We start from the raw sequence: 22,895 nt of genomic DNA, 5'->3' as shown, positions 1-22,895 counted from the left end.
CGGCTGAAATGAAGTATATGTGAATTAGAAGCCAATATATATATTGAAGAATGAATCACTATGGAAAGCATAGATGGTCTCTTTATTGATGCTAAGAGACATTTGTTTGACGATAGAAGTCGGAAACTTGCAATATTTTGGAGAGAATTATACGATCCTCCTAAATAATTTGAGTATTAGTTCCTAGAAAAGAAATACAAATAATATTTGTTGTAATATAGGACTTTATATAAACTTTTCAAAAACGAGAAATAGTTCTTAATTACGATTGTACATTCAGAAAATCGTCAAGTTCCTTAACATTAAATATAATTCCGTGTAACTAACCTGTTTTGAGTGATCCACATCCACCATCAATAGTTCACAATAATAAGATCTTAAATGCTTTTCGACTCTAAGAACTAGCTGAGCATTATATAGGCTTCTTGACATTAACAAACTGATGTAGGAACAATGAAATATAGTAATTCTTCCTCCAAATTCTATAATGGTTGCCAGTTTCTTGATTAAATAATACAAATGATTTATTTGCAATTGCTATGACAAGTGATGCTACATCTATATTAAAAAGCAAATGTACTTAAATTTCAGATTCAAATCCGATATTCCAAAATCCTTCAGGAGTCGAAGGAGGTTCATACCTGTATCGATGTCTTGAAACTTCGTTGTGGTGTTCGCAGCGCATATTTTTCCAGTTCCCATCGGCATTTTCTTTTCCATTAGGGAGAATAGCATCGTAAAACTTCTTGCATTGCTTGCATTCCATGCCTTTCAGGCTTTCCCTGTCAGATTTTTTTCTTACAGGTTCTATGTACTTAAAACCTGAAGTTCCGCGAGTTGAAGGTGGCATTTGTCTTCTTCGCGGTTCAGGATCTACATTCATGTCCTGTGTTTCATCATCATTGTCAGAGTTACTAAATTTCTTATTCTGTACATCCTGTTTAGGACATTTATGTGTTTCCCCCGTTATTACTTTTCCCCAATTTTCTTTCACATTCTCCAGTGGGGTATCAAGGAAATCATCATGTGGATCAGGCCCCAGACGACTCTGATGGGACCTCGTATCTCTCCAATACGAGATAGGGCGTTTTGCAGCACTTGGAAGGTGTGACTTTATACCAATCGGGCATTTTGGTGAAACTGAAGTGCTTGTGGTAGATGATGCTGGATTTGTTCTTTCAATCAATAAGGTTCCTTTGTTGTTCCACAATAGTTCTTGTTCTTCCTGTGGTTTGGTTACTTCGATAGCAGTTTCAACCGCTTTTGAAGCCTTGTTCTCAATATCTGAAAAATTTAGAATTGCTGATAATAACAAATCAGAACTTTATTTTATATTTAGAAAGAAATTCAAATACATCTTACATGCATAGATTGGTACCATAACAATAGAGGATCAAAAACAGTAAACCTCCTCATATTGATCAACTACTGATGTAATCCGTGTGCTGGAAGGAGTAAACTTGCACACCAGAAAAGCACAAACATTGAACTTACCACGTGAAGTTGCAGGACTCTGATCATGTCTGAATATTTCACTATCATCTTCTATTTTGTTGTGGGAGAGCATAGTTTCTGGTGTAAGATCAAATTTTTTGCACGCATAGTTGTACTGAGATTTCAGCTTCTTATAACGACAAATAAGCTCCTGGTGTTTCCTCTTTTCAGACAGTAATTCTGAATCTTTAGCCTCAAACTGCTGTAATAACTCTCTTTGCAATTCCATTCCAACAGAAGGCTTACTTTTTTTAGAAATAATTTGTTGAAGAGAATCTATTGTTTCCTCTAGAACTTTTTGTTTATCCAGAAGCAATCTTCTCTCGTTCTCAAATCCTTCCAATTCTATCTCTCTCTTTTCCCTTTGAAAACCAAATGAATCAATCTGCAGGAGCAACTGTTCCTGCACCTTTTTTTCCTCCTCCAAATCATTATTTTTCTTCAAAAGTTCTTTCTTCAGTTCATCAACAAAATTCACCAAACCCCCTATTTTGGACATGAGAAGACTACTCTCTTTCACATGCTTATTCACTAGCTGTTCGTTATTTAATATCTCTGAGGCTTGATATTCAATTTTCTTAAGTAAGTTTTCTTGCAATTTCTTCCCACTCTCTACTTCTCGTGTCTTTTCTTGAAGTCCTGACAGCAGCTGATCAAATCTCCAACCCTTATTTTCAAGTTCTGAAATGAATTCATTTGCCTTGTCTTCATACTCCTTCAACTGTATACCTTTCTGTACAGAGGCACTTGATTGATTTATTTGAAGAAGCTTGTTGAGCACTTTCATTGCCTCATCAACCTCCTCAGACTTCTTCACCAGCTCCAGTTGCAACTTCTGAGTTTCAACATCCAGAAGCAATTGCGTTTTCGAGATAATGATATTTTTTTCTTCAACCTCTTTAATTGTGTTCTCATGCCGTAGTATCTGGGAATCTTTTGAATCAAGAACCGTCTGCATATTTTTAATTACTTGTATCCACTCATTCGATTCAACAGCTTTTTCTTCCATAACCTGCTGTTTTTCACACTGGAGCTTCTTGATTTGAAGTAGCAAGTCTTTTTCCTTTTCTTTATATATATCTTCTGCAGCTTCCCTCGCGTCAGAATATATTTTCTGGAGGCTTTGAGTTATCAAGTGAAAATTAGGAAAAAGTTGACTGCAAAAGATGTATTCTATCTGGGAAATCTTGTCTTTTGCATCCTGGATTGTAGCAACCAGAATTGTACTTAGTCCAGAAAGATATTTTGCATCAGGAATTTCTGCAGGATATCCTGGTCTTGGAGACTTTTGCAATCCGCCTTCCATCTCAAGAAAGTCAGCGGAAAGTGAAAATAACTTGGATTCCTGCAGTGGTGAGTGGTGACCCCTACAAGCTCCAAGTAGTAGCAATAAAATGAACTTTCTTTTGTCAATCTTGTAACCGCAAAGAACAAATTTACAAATTTAACCTAAAAAATTGCACGGCAATCTTTCCATAATTTTACTTACAAACAGGAATGTGTTTTCGGCTTCTGCGGAAATGTATATTTGCTAAAGCCAGTTTTTCGTATCCATCATATTTATCGAGTACCTTTGACAATTCAAAGGTTCCATAAATTTCAGACATCATACAATGCATCTTTCTCAAATTTTGTGCAATGTGAAGTAATTTATGTTACAGAATGGTCCCGCAATAGGCATGGCTGATAAATGGTTTCAGGGAAGATAGATTATCCAGAGAGCACTCCAGCACATCACTTCCGGGAAGATAGATTATCCACAAATCTTGTCTTTAAAATATTTCAGAGTTAATTGCATACAGCCATACACTACCATGAGAGCATCAAAAGTAATCCAATGAATCGAGAGTAGGTATTATCTTCTACTGCATCAGACTGAAGCAAAAATAAAAAATATGTATTCCTACCAATCGATTCCAAAATCATTTAGAGCTAGATTGATGGATTTCTTGTCGAAAAACAATATAAACCAAAGTTTTCAAAAGCGCAAGGCGCATTAAAGAGCTCAAGTGTCCTGGGGCTTTAAGTGCAAAGCAAGTGCATGCTTCGGAAGTAAAACGCAATAAATAAATATTCTAAAAAATTAAAATAAATTCATTTTTCTTAAAATATGAAACAGGAGATATCAAATATTGAAATTATCATCATCTTCATCTTTTAAATATCAACTATTAAAATGTGAGGGCATGTTTGGGTTTTCCAGCTCTTTTTTTATGGTAAACAGAAGAGAAATCACATTTTATGTTTTTCTCCAAAGCGCGTTTCAATGTGAATCGCACTGAAGTGCAGGCAAAGGGCTTTGCCCTTAAATCGTGCCCTTCCGCGCTTTTGACAATTATGTGTAAAGCAAATCCTTCAAAATACTATGACAAAATTAACCTCCAATTCTATAAAGTAGCTACTTCTGCAGCACATACTGCTCTTTAGTTTATAACAAAAAATTCTAATAACTAAATTTCACAACAGTAACTGCCTAATTTGGACTCCATGTGGACTTTAAGAGAGTTTGCTCCAAAGAGAAGTGATGCAAATGGATAGATGATGGCATATTTATCACCTAACCAATAGACTCTATCGTAATGCTAGAATGTGAAGGGGCATATGTTTCCCTCACTTGATTACACCGTGAATATCTAGTACATGAGAGTCTTGGACCCACTGATTATTTATAATTGTTTCTAGGAGTTGAAAGCCCTCTACTATGCTCGACCTAGTGTCCACCAGTAGGAGTTGAAAGGCCTCTAATATGCTCGACTTAAATCGACAACACCATTAAATCTCTTTATTCTCATAAAGATAATTTGAAATAGTGTTCAAAAGTGTGCGAGCTTAAAATCTAGCTCAAATACCTGACAAATGCCACGCCTTTCTGATTTCCGATTTATTAAGACTTATTGCTCTTTTTCTTTGGTCACTTCCGTAATCTGCTATGGAAATTCAAACAAAACCGGTCAATTTTTAAAACACCATTTTCTTCAGTATTTTGTAATAGCTTTTTGTGCCTCAAACAGTAAAAGCAATAGGTTTCGGCCTAAAAGTGACACCTAAACTAGCTCGACTGGTAAACACAAAACTCCATTTAGCTGAATGTCACAAGCTGAAATTTTGAGATAAATGATAGCAATCTCTCCAACAACAAAAACGCAAAACAGTAGAAAATCGTCTGCTCACAGATTTTACAACCAGTCGAAAACGGCCGGAAAATGTATAATAAATCACAGCAGAAATTAATATAAAACAGAAAAGTAAAGCGAAATCCACGATCAAGTAGTATACCTCGGAAGTCTGACTTCGAATGAGAAGAAACTGTATACACACAAATCAGAAAACGCAGCAGAAATCTGACCAGATGATAAGAATTCTCTCTTGGTCGTTGAGAGAGAGGAATGAATTCGCTCACAGGGAGATTGCGGAGATGAAAGTTGTCGCCTGTGCGGATAAATGTTGAACCCTAAATCCCAAATTCCACCGCGAGATCTGCCAATGCAGAAAACCAAAAACTCAAAGCGCGGGAGAATATCTATTTGAAAACTTCAACGTGGCGCAATTTTCTAAAAGGGTTGAGGGTTTCATGTAAGATATGGGTCGATTCAATCTTTAAAGTGAAAAAATTAATTAATTAAAATTTTGATTCGTGAGAAGTTGTCGTCAAATGAGTTTCTGTGTCAAGATATATCATTAGTTCATTACGTTGCAACAAAATAATCAAAGCTTTATTTTTAAATATTTAGAAATACTCATTTCATTTGGAATATATCAAAAAACGTAGTTTATTTGACAATGGACTATAACAAATTCAACAACGGTTTGATTAATGTTTTTGAATATACTCATCTAACTTAAAATTTACCGAAAAATCTAAATTTACTTCAACTACCCCGGACGCGATTTTTAATTCAACAACTACAATTTTAAATTGTAATAGATCAAAACAAGTTTATATAGGCTGGCCATTATTAAGGGTTGGGATTTTCCTAACCCTTGGATAATCAGGATGGACATGAGATTCAACTTGTGAGTTCATAGGTTTTTTATGTTCATAATTACTCAACTTTTTATAAACAATCAATTTTAGTTTTTGATGAACAATAAAAAGAACCTAAAACTTGAACGTAGAAAATTAGGCAAACATAATCCTTGATCCATCTTCGTCGAAACATATATCACTTCAGCAACTTGTGAGCAATTACATATCTGGTGTCATTCGTGGCCGCGAACTGGTGTTTATCCTGGCATCAACAGCTTAAAATTGACAGGACAGGCCAAACTATAACTAGTTTGACAAGATGCAAACAAGAAAATCACTTAAATAATGTTGCATCGAATACCCGAATGACAGCTCGACCAAACTAATGGTTCTAGGTAGTTGATGCTCATCAAATACACAAAACTTGTAGCATTAGTAATTGTGTGTCTCCTCCTTTATCACTTTTTCCCAATTTTCTTTCACATTCTCCAGTGGAGTATCAAGGAGCCGGCTCTGATGGGACGTATATGACTTCTTACCAATCGGGCATTTTGGTGAAACTGAAGCACTTGTGGTAGATGATGATGCTGGATTTGTTCTTTCAATCAGTAGGGGTCCTGTGTCGTCCGGTAACAGTTCTTGTTCTTCCTTTGGTCTGGTTACTTCACTAGCATCATCAACAGCTTTTGAAGATGCCTTGTTCGCATTATCTGAAATTAGAAATGCTGATGATAACAATCAGAACTTTGTTGTGTATGCAGAAACAAAGCCAAATACATCTCTATACATGCTTAGCTTGGTACTGTCAAACAATAGAGGATCATTAGCTTGGAACTGGCAAAAAATAGAGGATCGAAAACAGTAAACCTCCTCGTATTAATCGACTACACGCTCAATACAGAAAGATGCTGATCAATTTATATTTCCAATGAGTCCAGTTGAAACCTGTGTGGAAAAATGATGCAATCCATGTGCTGGAAGGAGTAAACTTGCACACCAGAAAAGCGCAAACATTGAACTTACCGTGTGAAGTTGGAGGACTCTGATCATGTCTGAATATTTCACTATCATCCTCTATTTCATTATGGGATAGCATAGGTTCTGTGATAAGATCAAGTTTTTTGCACGCGTAGTCATACTGAGATTTCGGCTTCTTCGAATGAGCAATAAGCTCCTGAGGTTTCCTCTTTCCAGACAGTAATTCAGAATCTTTAGCCTCGAACTGCCGTAGTAACTTTTCAGGCAACTCCATTCCAACAGAAGGCTCTTTACTTTTTTCGGAAATAATATGTCGAAGAGAATCAATTGTTTCCTCTAGAACTTTCTGTTTATCCAGAAGCATTTTCCTCTCATTCTCAAATCCTTCCAATTCTGTCCCTCTCTTTGCCCTTTCAAAACAAATGAACCGATATGTAGGAGCAACTGTTGATGTACTTTTTTTGCCTCCTCCAAATCATTATTTTTCTTTGAAAGTTCTTTCTTCAGCTCATCAACACAATTCACCAAACTCCCTACTTTGGATGTGAGAAGACTATTTTCCTTCACATACTTATTCACAGCCTGTTCGTTATTCATCATCTTTGAGACTTGATGTTCAATTTTCTTACGTAAATGTTCTCGCAAATCCTTCCCATTCTCTACTTCTCGCGTCTTACCTCGAAGTTCTGCCAGCAGCTCATCAACTTCCTCAGACTTCTTCACCAGCTCCAGGTGCAACTTCTCAGTTTCAGCCTCCAGAAACAATTGCTTTTTCAAGATAATATTTTTCTGCCCTTCAACCTCTTTAATTGTGTTCTCATGCCGTAGTATCAGGGAATCTTTTGAATCAAGAACCTTCTGCATATTTTTATGTACTTGTATCCACTCATTCAATTCAACAGCTTTTTCTTCCATAACCTGCTGTTTTTCACACTGGAGCTTCTTGATTTGAAGTAGCAAGTCTTTTTCCTTTTCTTTATATATATCTTCTGCAGCATCCCTCGCGTCAGAATATATTTTCTGGAGGCTTTGATTTTTCAAGTGAAAATTAGGAAAAAGTTGACTGCAAAAGATGTATTCTATATGGGAGATCTTGTCTTTTGCATCCTGGATTACAGCAGCCAGTATTGTACATAGTCCAGAAAGATATTTTGCATCAGGAATGTCTGCAGGATATCCTGGCCTTGGAGACTTTTGCAATCCATCTTCCATCTCAAGAAAGTCCGCGGAAAGTGAAAATAACTTGGATTCCTGCAGTGAGTACCCCCATCAATACAAGCTCCAAGTAGTAGCAATAAACCGAACTTTGTTTCATCAATCTCGTAACCAGAGAACACATTTACACATTTAGCCTAAAATATTGCATGGGCAGTCTTAATTTCCAGAATTTTACATACAAAAGGAACATGCTTTTGGCTTCTGTGGCCATGAATATTTTGCTAAAGATGGTTTTTCATATGCATCATATTTATCGAGTACTTTCAACAATTTAAAGGTTCCATGAATTTCAGCCAGCATACAATGCATATACTCTCATTTTTTGTGCAATGTGAAGTAATTTATGGCTGACACACGGTTTCAGGGATGATAGATTATCCATAAAGCATTCCAGCACAAATGCATCACTCCAGCACACACACACACGCACAACTAACAAATCTCCTGAACATAAAAAATTCAACTTCAGTTGCATACGAGAAAAATAATTAATCAAACTAAACAAGTCAAGTTTTTTAATCCCATTCTCTTCCGTACTTGGCAACATACTTTGGTGTCTCAAACAATAAAAGCAACAGGTTTTGGCCTAAAAATGACACCTAAATTAGCTTTTGCTTGGTTTCCATTTTTAGCTGAGTGCAACAAGCCGAAATTCTGAGAGAGATTCACTCCAAAAAAAAAAAAAAAATGGTGGCTGCTCACAAGATTTTACGAAGAGTCAGAAACATGAAATAGAGATTAAAACGAAAGGAAAATCCCAAGGTGAAGTGACTTGCATACCTCAGACTTGAGACTGGCTTCAAATGAGATGTAACTAACTGTAGACGCACAAATCAGCACTGCAGAAATCCCTTTGAAGGAGACAAAAGTTCAAAAAGTATCTCTTTGAAAACTCCTAATTGCCACAACAAATATCTAGTTATTACTTTTCAAAAGGGTTGACCCAAAGCGATCCATTGTCAGATATCCATTGGCTCGTGTGGAGTTACAGTATTAATATAAGGATGATAATGTTGATATTAATTGAGCACAAGAGTCTTGATATTAATTGATATTTATGAAGATTAATTAACAGTGTTAATATAAGGATGATAATGTTGATATTAATTGAGCACAAGAGTCTTGATATTAATTGATATTTATGAAGATTAATTAACAGTGTTAATATAAGGATGATAATGTTGATATTAATTGAGCACAAGAGTCTTGAATCTTGATATTAATTGATATTTATGAAGATCATTAATCTCTACAAAGAGTTTTGACTGTTTATCATATATCATTTTACTCCAACTAAGCAATCAACGTTTTATTTAAATATTTTAAAATACTACTACCTTCGTCCCAATTATAAATTTATAATGTCTATATTTTCTTTTTTGTTTGTTCCAAATATATAGTCATATAACATATTTAATAATATTTTTTACACTCATTTACTAATATACTCCTATTAACTACACCTTGAAAATTGTGCAATCATTTTTTAATACATTAAACATAGATGAAATAGGAAGTTTATATAAAATTTGTTTTTCCAATAAATTTTTCTTAATCTGTGTGAAAAACAAAACAAGACAATTTAATCGGGACGGAGAGAGTAATTTAATTTGGATTTTATTTAAAAAAATGTAATTTATTTTGCAATGTATCCATTTGACTATAAACAATTTAATAAAAACGCTAATTTATGATCTATTTTAGTCTTATTAATCAATTTTGATTTTCAAAAAAATCACATTTAAGCGTATTTAATGACATTTGACATGATCAACCTATGTTTGACCGTTTTTTTTTATCGCTTTTAGCCGAAGCGAAGCGTTTTAAAAAAACTTCAAGCTAAAGCGAAATGAAGCGAGACTTAATCAAACTTTTTAGAACATTGCTTTATATAGGGCTCGCCATGTTAAGGGTTGGGATTTTCCTAACCACCCTTGAATAATTAGGACGAACATGAGGTTCAGCTTGTGAGTTCATTGGTTTTTTATGGTCATAATTAGTTGATAAATGATCATTAAAAAAAATCCTAATTATCTAAACCTTGACCGTACAAGACTTTCGAAAGAAAAAAATAGGTACAAAGTCCAAAATCCATTTTTGTCGATGCTTTCAGCTCATTTGACAACAAAGTCCCCCGTTTGTGATAAAATATCAAGTTCAAAACTCGATTGTAACGAACTCCTACCGACTCAAAAAACAAATAATCTTAGATCCTCTTTTGCATAACATCTCTACTGAGTTGATTGAATGAACATAAATGAGAATCTCATGTTGAAAATTTTACAATCCACATTATATGAATCCAGGGCAATGCTTCAATGTTGAGTACTACAGGGGAATATGCCGCAACTATATTTTTCCAATGTTCAACACTGTCCAACACAAATCTTTTACATGTAGGCATTCAATGGGGGACTCGAATACAATACCTCAACTCCCCAAAACACCTATTTATCCACCAGTGAGCTAATTGATCAACCTTAGCCCAGTACAAATTCAAAACAACACGACGTCGTGCCTGATATTTGACTCGAACGAGGTTCGACGACAGCATTTATTGCATATTCGTTCTCCTTTCAATTACATTCATACACAGTTGGTATAATATTTGAACCAATTTATCAATATATATTGTATGCATAAGATCTCTTTCTTGAATACAATCCAAATTATTTGTATATTGTGGTTGACATGCCTTGCAGTCTTCAATCTTGAATCCAGTGCTCGCATTGCATCTAGGGAAAATGTAGTATCTGAAATTATCGAGAAGGAAAAAATGTGAGCTATGCAGTACAAGGAACATGGCAATTTTTTTATCCCAAATTTAATGAGAAAATGATGAGTAATGTGGAGACATTGCAGATATCATGTCACTACTGAAGTTTCTCAAGGTATCGGGTTTAAAGACGAAAAAGAGGCTTAAGCAGCCAACAATCTCATGCAGAGCTCAAAAAGACCATTCTTACATGGTATCCTTGGATAAAGTAGAAAACATTTTTCATGGCTAAGAGGATTTCAAAGTGTCCATGAAGTACCAAACGAGTAACAGACAATTTCAATTGAAGGTCAAGCCAGTCAGATGATTGGTTCATGCATGATGGAAGTTGGAGCCGTGGTGGAAATCAGAGAACCAAAGCATCTCATCTACCCCCATTTCCGTTCTTCTCTATGACCGATAATATCAACCTCTACAATTACAGCCACAGATGCAACTTTCATAATCTAATTCTAGATAAACTACCCAAAAAAAAAACATGTTCGCATGCCAACTATTCGGATCAAGTTCAGGATAACACTGCTCGACGTGTCTACCAAGTATCGAGGCATACTCAGTTTAATAGAAGAGTAACTGCGGAAATCTATGATGACAGATATTGCTCAAGTATTTTGTCACAACATAATAAATAAGGAAGGTCTTATGAATAAATTGAGAAAACGGCCACTGAATTTCATAGCAAAGGGCGCATGGATAACCAAGATTCATACAAAACCCTCACTTTTGAAATTCAGATAGCAATTCCATCTGCCACAGATTTTCTTGTCTGATACCCAGTTTTTTTGGGAAAAGCAGATCTCTGTGGATAGATCTTGTCAAACGTCTCAATTATAACAGGAATCTGAAATGAATATTCGTAATTGGGTAAGGACGTGGGCAGATGCATGAAACTTACAACCCAAAGCATTGAAATATCCAAAATGAATGGAATACTGAAACATAATTCTAATGGTTCAGAAAGATAGACTTACCTCAGATTAAGTCATTATTCATCCATTAGTCATCGAAATTTCAGTCAGATCAGATGGCATGCAACGGTATGCTACCAAATTTCCTGCATCCGCACGATCAATAAATGAATAAACGGAACACATTGTAATTATATGGTCAGTAATTCGATACCATGATGAATTAAACACAAGCCTAAAAGTCGCATCATAAAAAACTTGAGCCAAAAGCGCCTTGATGATAAGAGTAAAGATTTCTGTAATTGTTCAAAGTAATTGACTATAATAAATATAACATGTCTTTGTTTCAAAAGAGTTAACGGAAAATATGCTTTGAAATTTAGTGCTTCGTGCGCGGATATTTTGTCCGCTTTTTGTAATTAATAGCTGGTTATTGTATAATATAATCTCGTTTCCTATCAAAAAAAGAAAAAAAAAGAAAAGAAAATAACGGAAAATGATGAAGTTGAAAAATAAAATACCCAACTTCGTACTAGCCCATAAGAACAATATTCACTTGAAACAGCATTTATTGCTGCCTAAAAATAGAACACTATTGAAGACACAAAATCATAAATACAAAGTACGATGATTATAGAAGTGGGGAGAAAAGATTGATACCTGAAAAACTCCGTGATATTTTCAAAGTTCTCATCACCTCAAATGCAAGTCACTAAGAAAATCGGAGAGTCTGAAAACAACATAAGTCGCAAATAAAACACAAACTACTAAGAAAATGTATGAACAATATGTTGCAAACATTATTTAAAAAATAATTGGACAAACGTGACCTAATATCTTTAACAATCACTGTATTTCCATCTTCATCCCCAAGATGGCGAAGAACCACTTCCTCAAGCGTACCATCTCGATATGCATGCTGTAAAAATGGAATCCATATGAAAAGTTGCTAAAACAAAGGGATTTGTAAACATTCGCATGCATGTGAGAAATGAAGCACTTAGTAGTAAGATGATTGTATTCACAAATATACACGGATCAGATAAAGAGGAATTTCTAAGTAAGCTCCCATCATTATAAACGTAAACATACTTCAGCAATTTGTGCCAATTACATGTCCGGTGTCTTTTGTTGTCACGAACTAATAATCGTCTTAGCACCAACAATTTAAAATTGACAGAACAGCCCAAATTTTAACTCATGGCCACTGTGCCAAGAAGCAAACAAGAAAATCAAATAATGTTGCATTGATTCCCCGATTCCAGTTTGACCAAACCAATTTTCAAGGCAGTTGATACTCATCAATACACTAAACTTGCAGTATTATTTCACTCCAATTAGTAAATGTGTGAAATATTAATTGCAACGAAAACATTGTAATTTACAAAACCCGAACAAATCCTCAATCACGCGTGAAGCATTGCATAGCATGCCATCAATAAATTTGGTGCAAACATCACAACTCGCTCCTACGATTAAATGTGAAATAAATGCAATTCAAGATTTGGAACTCGACAAATCCATAAATATATCCAAAGCAAAACAAAGCCAGCATGGAGCACTTTAATATCGTCAGCCAAAATGTCCAGCATCAGGCCCCAATATCAAGATTTAATTTATTCTCCAGTCACAAATTTATACTCATGAAATGGTACACAGGTTTACACTGCAAAATTCTGCTGACTATTAATTACTGGATCACGTTTTTCGCAACTAAATAGAATGAAACAGCTGAAGGAGCTCTAGTATTTTCATTAATATAGTCACTCGCATCAGTTATCCCGTAGGATAGATATCATCGCCCTCATCTCTGCCACTATATTGTTTAAATCTTCAATAGTATCATTATCCAATTCCTCACTTTCTATTGGAATGTTGCTCCCATAAAATTGGTCAAGTAAGCCATTCGTAGCTAAGATGTCAGAGCTCGATTGAACTTCATCTATGTCCTGAAATCTTGACCTGTTTAAATAAGGTTGGAATGAAGCATTCCATAAAAATGAGCCAGGCTTGACAGTATGCTGGAACACAACAAACTGATGTGTCAATGGAATAAGCCAACCAAGTTTACAATAAGAAAAGGAGTGCGCTAAAGGAAAATTACTTATAAAACATTGATAAGATTAAAACTAGTAAAAGTTCCCCACAATTTTCAAAAGCCATCAATAAAATGAGTACAAAATGCCTTTGCCTTAGGATTCAGAGAGATACCAATTCAGATGTAAATTTGGATTTAAGTATCCCACACTAAGACAATGGTCTCCACCCCTAGGAATTTAATTCTTTGATACAATGATAACTTATAAGGGTACGTGAACAATAATTAGCATCAACTACCATCAACAATATAAAGAGTAATAGAGTAACATTTGACATTTTTCAGGATGATGAAATCTCAACTCACCAACTTCATTTTTCATAAAATAAACCCACAAAATACAAAATTAATGATCTCTACAACTTCCTAGCCTCAGAATATGCTAATGTTTAAGGTTTAGAAACTTCAACAACGAATATTTAGGGTGAATGATGATACTTGCGAAATTTAAGCTTCAGGGACTGCTGCGATTTATTTAAAATGTGGAGAAATATAATCCCAAATGTACATGTGAATCATGATAATTTTTTCCAGAATTATTTCAGTTCGTGGCCATGTCATGATTTTCACTCTTTAACATCAATAGCAATATATTATCTATTTACGAAGACACTATAACAAAAGGATGTCATTTCTTCATAAAGCCTGGTGATGGTTCATCTCGAAATGGGGATCTACAAAGATTGGAGGGTTAAAGAGTTACTTAAAATGTTTGGCAAACAAAAGATGAAAATGATAACAGGAAAGGGTATGGGCATTCTCAAAAGGTAGCTTGAATAATCTGTCCACAAATTCACACCATTTAGGGCAAGACAATGTTTGTAGCTTTATGGCATGAAAAGTAATCATGATGAGCATCGAACCATTAAAGACTTGCATCATCAAGAAGGCTGATAATAGGTGTAGTGAACACTTTGGACTTGTGTTGCATTTTGGTTAGGCTAATGGTCAAATGTATGTGATAATGCTGCTTTAGAAAGCTAGGTGCAACATGCTCGTAAAGTCTTTGATATAGACAAAGAGAGGATAAGAAGAAAACATCGTAGCAAAATAACATCAATATAAATTTCAAAATCAGATATGAGATATCTAATAATGAATTAAGCACTTCAATTCTGATATAGGAATCAAAATCAAGCCGGCTGCCCAATCCTTGGAATAAATCATCACAACTATTAAGAATTTAATACTTCACAGTAAAGCAAAGAAATTACTTGCAAAAAAATTCTGAAAAAAATTACAGTTCCTTAGAAATATTTCATTTCATGAAGTAAAACACATGGAAAATGGTTTAAAATCTAGACGCCAAAAATCTAATCTCAGCGTCTGTTAAAGGCTGTTTGACTAACAAAATATGTACAAAGTTCTATTTCGCTTGGAAACATCCCCCAAGAGCTCTCTCTTTTAAGAACTTCTTTCTCAAAACCATTTCAACATTATTCGTGCAAAAGACAATGTCTACAGCCCATTTTATCACTTGATTCCTCTGACTCACAATTCACAGACCACACATAAAAGCTTGAGAAAGGGCCACCAAAAATTGACCTTTTTCCAAGACCATTTCTAATGCCCGGGTTAAAACAAATATAACCACCCCACTTTCGATCCTTTTGGGAAAAAAAAAATCTAACCAAGTTCTACACATCTTGACATAATATTTATTTATAATTCAACTTTCCACCACTTCTTAAAAATAATATGTTCTATTGATGTATCATATTTTATCAAATATAATATATTTTAAATTAAATTAATTAAATTAAAACTGTAAAATATCTCAATCATCTCATTGACATAAATTCAATCCAAACATACCTTAAAATTGATGTTTTTTAAAAAAAAAATCTTACAGGATTCACAATAAAACTTCCAAAAAATAATACAAAACATATATTTTTTTATTTTTCAAACGCATTCTCACAACTTTTCCCAAATCATTTAAAATAAGACAACTTTGCATGAATTTTTGGTTTACAAATGAAAAAATATCAAGAAAGAAGCTACTTAGATCACAATAACTTCAAAACAGATTACTCAAACCCATGACAAAAAAATCAAGTAACATATTGCATTGAATGTTTGCTTTGACATGAAACATATTTGAATTATGCGTTACTAAAATACAAGCATTGAGGTTATTTAAATTTCAAATAAGCAAACGGGAGAAAAGATTACACCAATATGGAACATATATCATTATCATCACAGAATGACGAATCCATAGGTCATATCACTTGAATACGACAAAAAAATTAGGTACGCACATAGATTTCCACAAGGAGCAAGGTAATAAACCAGTAACCAAACGTAATCAAAATTTCAGTTCCCAACAAGAATCGATGAAACAGATTTTAGACGACGAAATATCAAAATTCTTGGCGAAGTTTTAGCATAAAAATCTTGAATACCACAGCTAACAGAAAGGAGCAAGAAGTAGAATAAAGATACCCAAACAACAATACTCCCTTCGTATTAGATGTGGCAACACCTCTGCATTGTAAAAATTACATTCACAACCGCATTTTAACGATGAATTTAAAGATGTAATCATTTAGATGGATATACCACAAATAAGGCAACAATTTTACAATGTCTTCATTAAATGCTGAAAATAAAAACACAAACGTAGGATAGCAGCCACCAAATCATGATCATTAAAGATGCAAGAAGCACTAAAGTGCACAAGAGTCACGGACCTTAAACTCAAAGGGCAATCAAAGGCATCCGCCTCATTGAAGCTAGGTGAATTAAAAGTAAAATTCGAGAGTTTAGGTATTACGAAAAGCATATCATCAAGCATCTGATATAAACTTTACAAACCACTGAATCTGAATAATAATACTAAGAAAAAAAAATAGTAGCGTTTAATCAAATATTGATAAATTGTAATTCAATTGAAATAAATAATTCTTTTATTTGAGGCATGCTTAAATGCGATTTGAACTTTTAATATGCACAAAAACATGGGATTCATGGCCAAGGTGCACGCCTCATTGAAGGGTTTTGCCTTGGAATGCCCCTATGCGCAAGAAATCGGCATTGTGTCTAGGAAAATGCATCGTTGGCTTTAACTTATATGCCTAAAAGTATATCTCAAAACAGCATAGCTCTTTCCTCTTTTGGCAATAAGTAGACGTAAGCCAACTGCATTAAAAGCCATCATTTCCATAGTACTATTCTCAAACACAAAAAAGTAAAAACACCAACCAGATCAGTTCCAAAGACTGACCTGCACTTATTTTAAGATGGGGCAAAATATTTTCCGATCCCAAGGAAACTTAAGCAGCTGTATCCACAACAGCCAGTTGCATATCTCATAAAAACACAGAAACCTAGATTATTACAAACATGCCAGCTCTAATAAGTTTCCTTCTTTATTTCCTGGCCAGGACCTGGGAGATGAAGTTTAGGAACCTCCAACAAACAGTCACAGCCTCAATTGGCTGCCTATCTATCTTCTTGAGTATCATATATCACAACAAAAGAGCCAAAATACCACCCTCTTAACAATTAAATGTTAAACCAATAGAAAACTAACATAAGCTATGTTCAAGCAATGGCCCATAGAAACTTTTAGGAAATGGAAAAACTAAAGGAAGTTAAAATACCATTGGAAGTTAAATGGATTGGTCTAACACGTAGTTTTTTAGGGAGACCGTAAATACCTTGTAGAAACAACTTGTCCCAAATGGGCAGGTCCCATTACCAAAGTCGAAGTGCTTGCAATCAATAGACCTGGAAGATAAGTAATTGTTAATGAAAGAAGGAGGGGGGGATAAAAGCTAAATAGGAGGAAGTGGAGGGAGCTGTACTTGAGTTTTTGCTTGTAGCTATCGACAATCTGCTGCTTTTCCTCTTTTGAGGAATACCAAATGACACTAGGAATGACAAAGTATGAAAGTTTTCGACAAATAGGGCAAGCTCTTAGCGCAGCATTAACATCCAAACCGGATGTCGGAGAACTACCACGCCAATTCCTGATACATGATATACAGAATGGATGATCACACTCTGATAATATTCCAAATTTTCTTTCCGCAGATATAGGCTTTGAGAGGACACGCTCAAGACACACACTGCACTCTATTTCTTGACTATGCCTCAATTCTTCCAAGTGTTTTTGCATTCTCTCACATGTTTTCATATGTTCCTCTCTTTCTTGTGGCCTGTAAGGATGCAAGCACAGCTTCCCACAGGTAGGACATGGGTCACCATGAAGGTGAGGACATTTATTCCCACGAGGACAATCACCAGCCGCAGCAAACGAACAGATAGATTGGTCAGCAGGATCAACACTCTTCAGAGATCTAGCTTCTTGACCACTCTCTGGTAAATCTTGATACCCCAAATTTTCCCCCCACGCGGGTTTAGGAGGAGGATGGAAAGATCCATTAGCAGCTGAATGTTCAGCAATTAAGGCTGGGGAACTATAAGCATCATATCCAGCAGTTCCCGAAGACTGCACCACGGAGAAGGAAAGCTCTGCTGCAGTAGATGAAACCGAAGAATGTAACCTTGAAGGTTTGACATGTTCATATCTACATCTACTGCCATAAGCACATATTCCTTTCTGGTAGAAGGTACATATCTGGAATAACATAGAAAAATGGATAACATTATACCATAAACAATTGCTTTTAAGCCCCAGCAGGTTGACAGAAAATTACGTTATTCGGAGGGGCGCTCCAGTCATGTGAAAACTCACAATGTTCTCCTTTTAAACATGCTCCGTGAGCAAAGAATTTGCACTGAACCCTGTAGAAGACAAAGGAGAAAACATGTCAATTAATCCCTTCAAACCTGTCCATAAACCACTGATATATAGTTTAACAAAATAAGGTGGTGCAAAACCGACAACCATAAGCATGTGGAGATAGGCGTTAAAGCCCAAGTCATGCTAAGGTGTAAGGATGCCCTAAATCCTAGTCCAGGCATAAAAACCAACATCATCTAGCCAAGACACACTTATGCGCACGCATTCGTGTTTTCTTTGCAATAATTGTTGGGAGATGACAAATAAAAAAATATAGAAATAAGTAAAGTTCTCAAAGAGACAAACTAAAAGAAATATAATTCTCCTGATGATATTTCACTAGTTATTAAAGAATTTTATGCACCAACTCCAGGAAAAAAATTATAGAATTCAATCTAGTAGGACAACTGAGTGGATGTCTGAAAGAACTAAGCAACCATAATTTAATATCTTGTTATAAGCAACACAGGGAAGAGAATATAAGTGGTAAAACAACCTATAGCCAAAATAATCTTGATTAAAAACCATGGCATTCCAACAAATGTATGAAACTTCAACTCTTCAGCAATAACAATTTCAAAACATTGGTCACATTTCTTGAACACATGAGTAGTGCTACACAAATAGGCAAAATAAAATAATGAAAAAATTCAATATATATTAGGTAAAAGACTATCCAAATACCGACAGAGAGAAATTAGATGATATTCAGCAGCCAAGTCATGCAAGTAAAGAACATTTGACAAAACTAATTCTTTGAACAGCATTTTACAATCCTCTCCCCATCACAGATGGGATAACAAATTTTACCCAGTTGAACACAGAAAGTCGACAACCCATCCAATTGAAATGTAAACCCATTAACTATGTACGCTTCAATTCTTTTTACACTGCCCTAGCATCTCTAATTTGACACTAACCCCATCCCAAATAAATTCGAAAAAAGAACACAGAGCCCCCAAGGGTGTCCGACCAGGTAAGTTCTTGATAATTGGTTAGATTTGATTCCCCAACTAACACTTTCTTGGGCGAATTATGTCGCACAGGGCTTACTCACTGCGATTTCGTGTTAGCCCAAAGATTTAGTCAGTACACACAGGTTAGCTGTGCGGATTTCCAAGTCGTTTAGGAAAAAAAACACACAGATAGATTGTAAATATAAATCCCAACGCCAAAGATACCCAAGACCACCGATTGACACAAAATAAAAGCACAGATCTTGTGACTCGGGGAAAAAACACGAATCAATTAATATTCACAGCACGATTAGGTGGTAAAGTCGAATTTTCCAAAATCATTTACCGCCTTGACATGGCGTTGTATGAAATCCGCCCCAAGTAAATTCGCGGCTGGCCGAGGAGTGCTTCTGCCACTCGAGAAATGCGAAATTGGGGAGCGAATTTAGGGTAAATTGGCCATTCGAGCTTAAATTAATATGGAATGGTATCCACCAGTATTTCCCCCGATGATGATGTCAGCATGGATTAGACCTTCCACGTAATAATATCATTATCATTATAATAATTATAATCATAACATAGATTCATTCTTTAAAAAAAAATAGATCGATAAACAGGTGGTATGTTTAAATAATAATAATAATAATAATAACAATAATAAGAGCAATAATTATTATTATTTTTCATGAATAATATATTTTTTAATTAAATAGAGTAATATATTTTATTTTAAAATTTTGTGTCAACAAATATAATCTAAAAAATAAGAGTAAAAAAACCATAATTAAAAAATACAAAGAGACAAAGAATAATTAGTAAATAAATTAAAAGTAAGGGTCGTCACTGAAATTTTTAAGTAGTTATATCGAGATAATTATGATAAGATGCTCTCTCTTATAATATAGTGTAAAATAGTATAGAATATAACCATATAATAGTCGTGATGGTTTGAATATGTACGTCTTGTTTACGTGATTTACAAATTATTACGTCTGTTTCGAGTTTTTCAATCCACATCCAATGCAGAGGTCGTAGGTTATATCATCATTTATATATATATATATATATATATATATATATATATACAATTTTGCTATCCTGCCCACTCACCGTGCCCACCTAATGTGTCCACCATGAGGTGACACTCAACTATTGGATGTGATGAATTGTGCGTCCAATAGTTGAGTGCCACCTCATGGTGGGCACATTAGGTGGGCACGGTGGGTGGACAGGATAGCAAAACTCTATATATATATATATATATATATATATATATATATTCAGCTGCCCAATCAATGATGCCCAACTCGTTGCCGACCACTAAAATTCGGTACCGTGTTTTAGTTATGCAAAAAATTTAAAAAAACAATCGGGTTTTAGTGGTTGGGAACGAGTTGGAAAAATATTGTTGAGCAGCTGAAAAATACTTATATATATATATATATGATCACCTGCATCCTAGGGTGCAGGTGATCACAAAAACTCCGGTGCGTTTGTTTGACATGTTAACTTTATGGACAAATCTCCAATCTTAATTCAATCTACGAAAAATATTATTCATTTATTGTAAATATGAACATAGTTGACACATCTCACAAATAAATATCCATATGACCGTCTCACCGATAAAAATTCACGAGACCGTTTTACATAAGACCTGGTCTTTTTATTCATCCTTGTATCATGATGTCTATATCATTTTATGTATTAGCATATATATACATGATGTAAAATCTAAGGTTTTATATGGACAAGAACTTTAAAAACGTTTTTTGTTTTATAAGTGAAAAAAACTTAAAGCATGTTATTGGACAATATTTTTATAACATGTTTTTGAAAGATATTTATTGAAAAGTTTTATCCAAATATAATTTTTAAAGAAGAATTCAGGTGTTTTTTTTAGAGTGGAAGATAATGATGAATATCAAAACAATATTACTTTTGAAATGTCAAAATATTTTTATAGAACAGTTGTCCAAACACATATTTATTTTTAAAATAAATTTTAAAATATTTTATAAAAAAAAATTGAAAAAAGTGAATTCCCCCCTTTTTACATGAAGCACTTCAACACATTGTAATAATTTGAAAATTTTTATAAATACTTGTCCAAACAGAAGCTAAAACTTCAACACATGTTACATGGAAACAAGTGAATTCCCCCCTTTTTACATGAAGCACTCAATAAAGGAGTTGCTATTTCCAAAGTTTTACGTCATATACTTGATTATTGTTGAATCAATCCTAGAATAAAAGATAGTGGGCATAATTAAGAAATTCAAATTACTCGAGTTGTTCGGAAGAGGTTCAAAAAATAAGATCTTATAACTTTTCCCTCACCAAACAATCTTTCATAAACAAACCCAAACAAAATAAAAATTTAACCTGACGTCGACTTATATCGTAACTTTGTAAGTAGGTAGTCCAAATTTTCTTCTTTTCACAGTTGCATTGATATGTATATTTAAAAAAAATGTCGGGTAATTTGCATTCACCTACATGTTAAAATGTTTATACTTGATAAGGGAGTTTAGTACCAAATACGTAAAGTATAGGGAAAGTGAATGTAAATGACCCTAAAAATACCACACGAAAAAATAGGAAGTTATCTAGCAATGTGAACTTCTGAAGCAATGAAATTGGAACTATATTCTCTTTTAATGCCCACTATTTTTCGAAAACACATCAAGCAACTTCTTTCCTCTGCTCATTTCTCAGAAGCAACAAAGAAATTCCCCATGACTACGTGAAAAACATCTACTAATTAATACAAAGTGGATCCATCATCATACGACGAGTGCCATCCCCGTCGACAAGGCTTGGTGTTAGCAAATATTTTTTTAGATATGCACAATATAAAATCCTAACTTACATTGCGATATACATGTAAATTACTAAAGAGATAAGGTAAGTATTCTCCACAACAACTCCATCTCTTTTTCCAGTTTGCTCTACCTGTGTTAGGCCTATTATCTTTATCATTCCATCTGTACAAAATCACTCCAGATCGATCAGTCCATTCTCCATCAATGCCTTGATGAGGTGGGGCGAAAGCAAACAAACCCTTCTCCCCTACATATTTTAAAACCTCAAACTTCATTCAAAATATAAATGCATCTTTAAGATGGTTGTGCTATAGCAACTATGCAAGTATGTTGCAAGACCAAACATTTGCCACTTTATAACGAGTTATATAAATATTGTCTGCTGTGTAACAGCCAAAACACCACATTTCCATTAATTTAATTTGCTAGCAAAGGTAAATGTTGATTCAATTCTCGTTATTGCACCAACTTTCAACTAATGAGAATTAGATACGTGTTTTTGGCTTTGACAACAGTTGTAGATAAGATACTTATCGTGTTACCAAAATATTTGAACATATAGCTCAAATATTTCAAGCTGCATAACAACTTAAAAATCCTATCCGATCTGTGTGTCAGTATGATCAAACATTGCTGCTCAACGAGTATGATGAATAATGCTAGCGGAAAACCTACCAGTGCATCTTTAAACTAGTTTGCACCATTTCAGTTTGTTCATTAGCAAACCATTTTTTGTAAGAATTTCTATACACCCAAGAAAAAATTGAATATGGTTTCAAATAGTCATGAAATAGAATATGAATCGAGAATTTCCAGTTCAGAGAGGAAAACTTAGAACTCAACCAGAGAAATCAATCAGAGTCGCAAACTATGATCCATCTTACACATTATTCTGTCATTTTCTCCCCATTTATTAAGA

The 22,895-nt window shown here is 34.5% G+C and overlaps 2 protein-coding genes and 1 pseudogene across 7 annotated transcripts; all 3 read right to left on the bottom strand.

Annotated features, from left to right (window-relative positions):
- Positions 1 to 432: 432 nt before the first annotated feature.
- LOC140879947 (protein gamma response 1) lies at positions 433 to 5,104 on the bottom strand. 4 transcript variants are annotated; one of them, XM_073283941.1, is made up of 4 exons: positions 4,771 to 5,104; positions 4,344 to 4,418; positions 1,495 to 2,861; positions 433 to 1,302 (listed from the first exon to the last, which is right to left on the bottom strand). In XM_073283941.1, exons 3-4 carry the CDS (start codon positions 2,798 to 2,800, stop codon positions 581 to 583), a joined length of 2,028 nt encoding a protein of 675 aa, XP_073140042.1. In that variant the 5' UTR covers positions 2,801 to 2,861; positions 4,344 to 4,418; positions 4,771 to 5,104; the 3' UTR covers positions 433 to 580. The 4 variants fall into 4 exon arrangements, with proteins under 4 accessions (XP_073140042.1, XP_073140044.1, XP_073140045.1 ...); XM_073283943.1 differs by having other exon boundaries at positions 1,495 to 2,839; XM_073283944.1 differs by having other exon boundaries at positions 433 to 1,284; positions 1,495 to 4,418.
- Positions 5,105 to 5,646: 542 nt separating this feature from the next.
- On the bottom strand, positions 5,647 to 8,566 carry LOC140879949 (protein gamma response 1-like; annotated as a pseudogene).
- Positions 8,567 to 9,939: 1,373 nt separating this feature from the next.
- LOC140879950 (E3 ubiquitin-protein ligase makorin) lies at positions 9,940 to 19,637 on the bottom strand. 3 transcript variants are annotated; one of them, XM_073283947.1, is made up of 9 exons: positions 19,495 to 19,637; positions 18,107 to 18,194; positions 17,252 to 18,027; positions 17,105 to 17,174; positions 12,172 to 12,260; positions 12,002 to 12,071; positions 11,405 to 11,487; positions 11,155 to 11,274; positions 9,940 to 10,410 (listed from the first exon to the last, which is right to left on the bottom strand). In XM_073283947.1, the coding sequence occupies exons 1-6, from the start codon at positions 19,503 to 19,505 to the stop codon at positions 12,035 to 12,037; spliced, it is 1,071 nt and encodes a 356-aa protein (XP_073140048.1). In that variant the 5' UTR covers positions 19,506 to 19,637; the 3' UTR covers positions 9,940 to 10,410; positions 11,155 to 11,274; positions 11,405 to 11,487; positions 12,002 to 12,034. The 3 variants fall into 3 exon arrangements, with proteins under 3 accessions (XP_073140048.1, XP_073140047.1, XP_073140046.1); XM_073283946.1 differs by lacking the exon at positions 11,155 to 11,274 and having other exon boundaries at positions 9,942 to 10,410; XM_073283945.1 differs by lacking the exons at positions 9,940 to 10,410; positions 11,155 to 11,274; positions 11,405 to 11,487; positions 12,002 to 12,071; positions 12,172 to 12,260 and adding an exon at positions 12,304 to 13,362.
- Positions 19,638 to 22,895: the final 3,258 nt, after the last annotated feature.

Source organism: Henckelia pumila, chromosome 2, assembly GCF_033568475.1.
Source record: "Henckelia pumila isolate YLH828 chromosome 2, ASM3356847v2, whole genome shotgun sequence".
Lineage (NCBI taxonomy): Eukaryota > Viridiplantae > Streptophyta > Magnoliopsida > Lamiales > Gesneriaceae > Henckelia > Henckelia pumila.
Note: the sequence above shows the minus strand (reverse complement) of the source record. Positions and strands in the feature narration are given on the sequence as shown.

What these genes read in the sequence shown, in the direction of transcription:
- LOC140879947 (XM_073283941.1), bottom strand. Translation starts at nt 2,800, where the DNA reads ATGGAAGGCGGATTGCAAAAGTCTCCAAGACCAGGATATCCTGCAGAA. An exon ending in GAGTCCTGCAACTTCACGTG is followed by an intron (nt 1,303 to 1,494) that starts GTAAGTTCAATG and finishes TGTTATTATCAG; the next exon opens with CAATTCTAAATTTTTCAGAT.
- LOC140879950 (XM_073283945.1), bottom strand. An exon ending in GGAGCGCCCCTCCGAATAAC is followed by an intron (nt 18,028 to 18,106) that starts GTAATTTTCTGT and finishes ATGTTATTCCAG; the next exon opens with ATATGTACCTTCTACCAGAA. An exon ending in GGACAAGTTGTTTCTACAAG is followed by an intron (nt 13,363 to 17,104) that starts GTATTTACGGTC and finishes GTTGTGTTCCAG; the next exon opens with CATACTGTCAAGCCTGGCTC.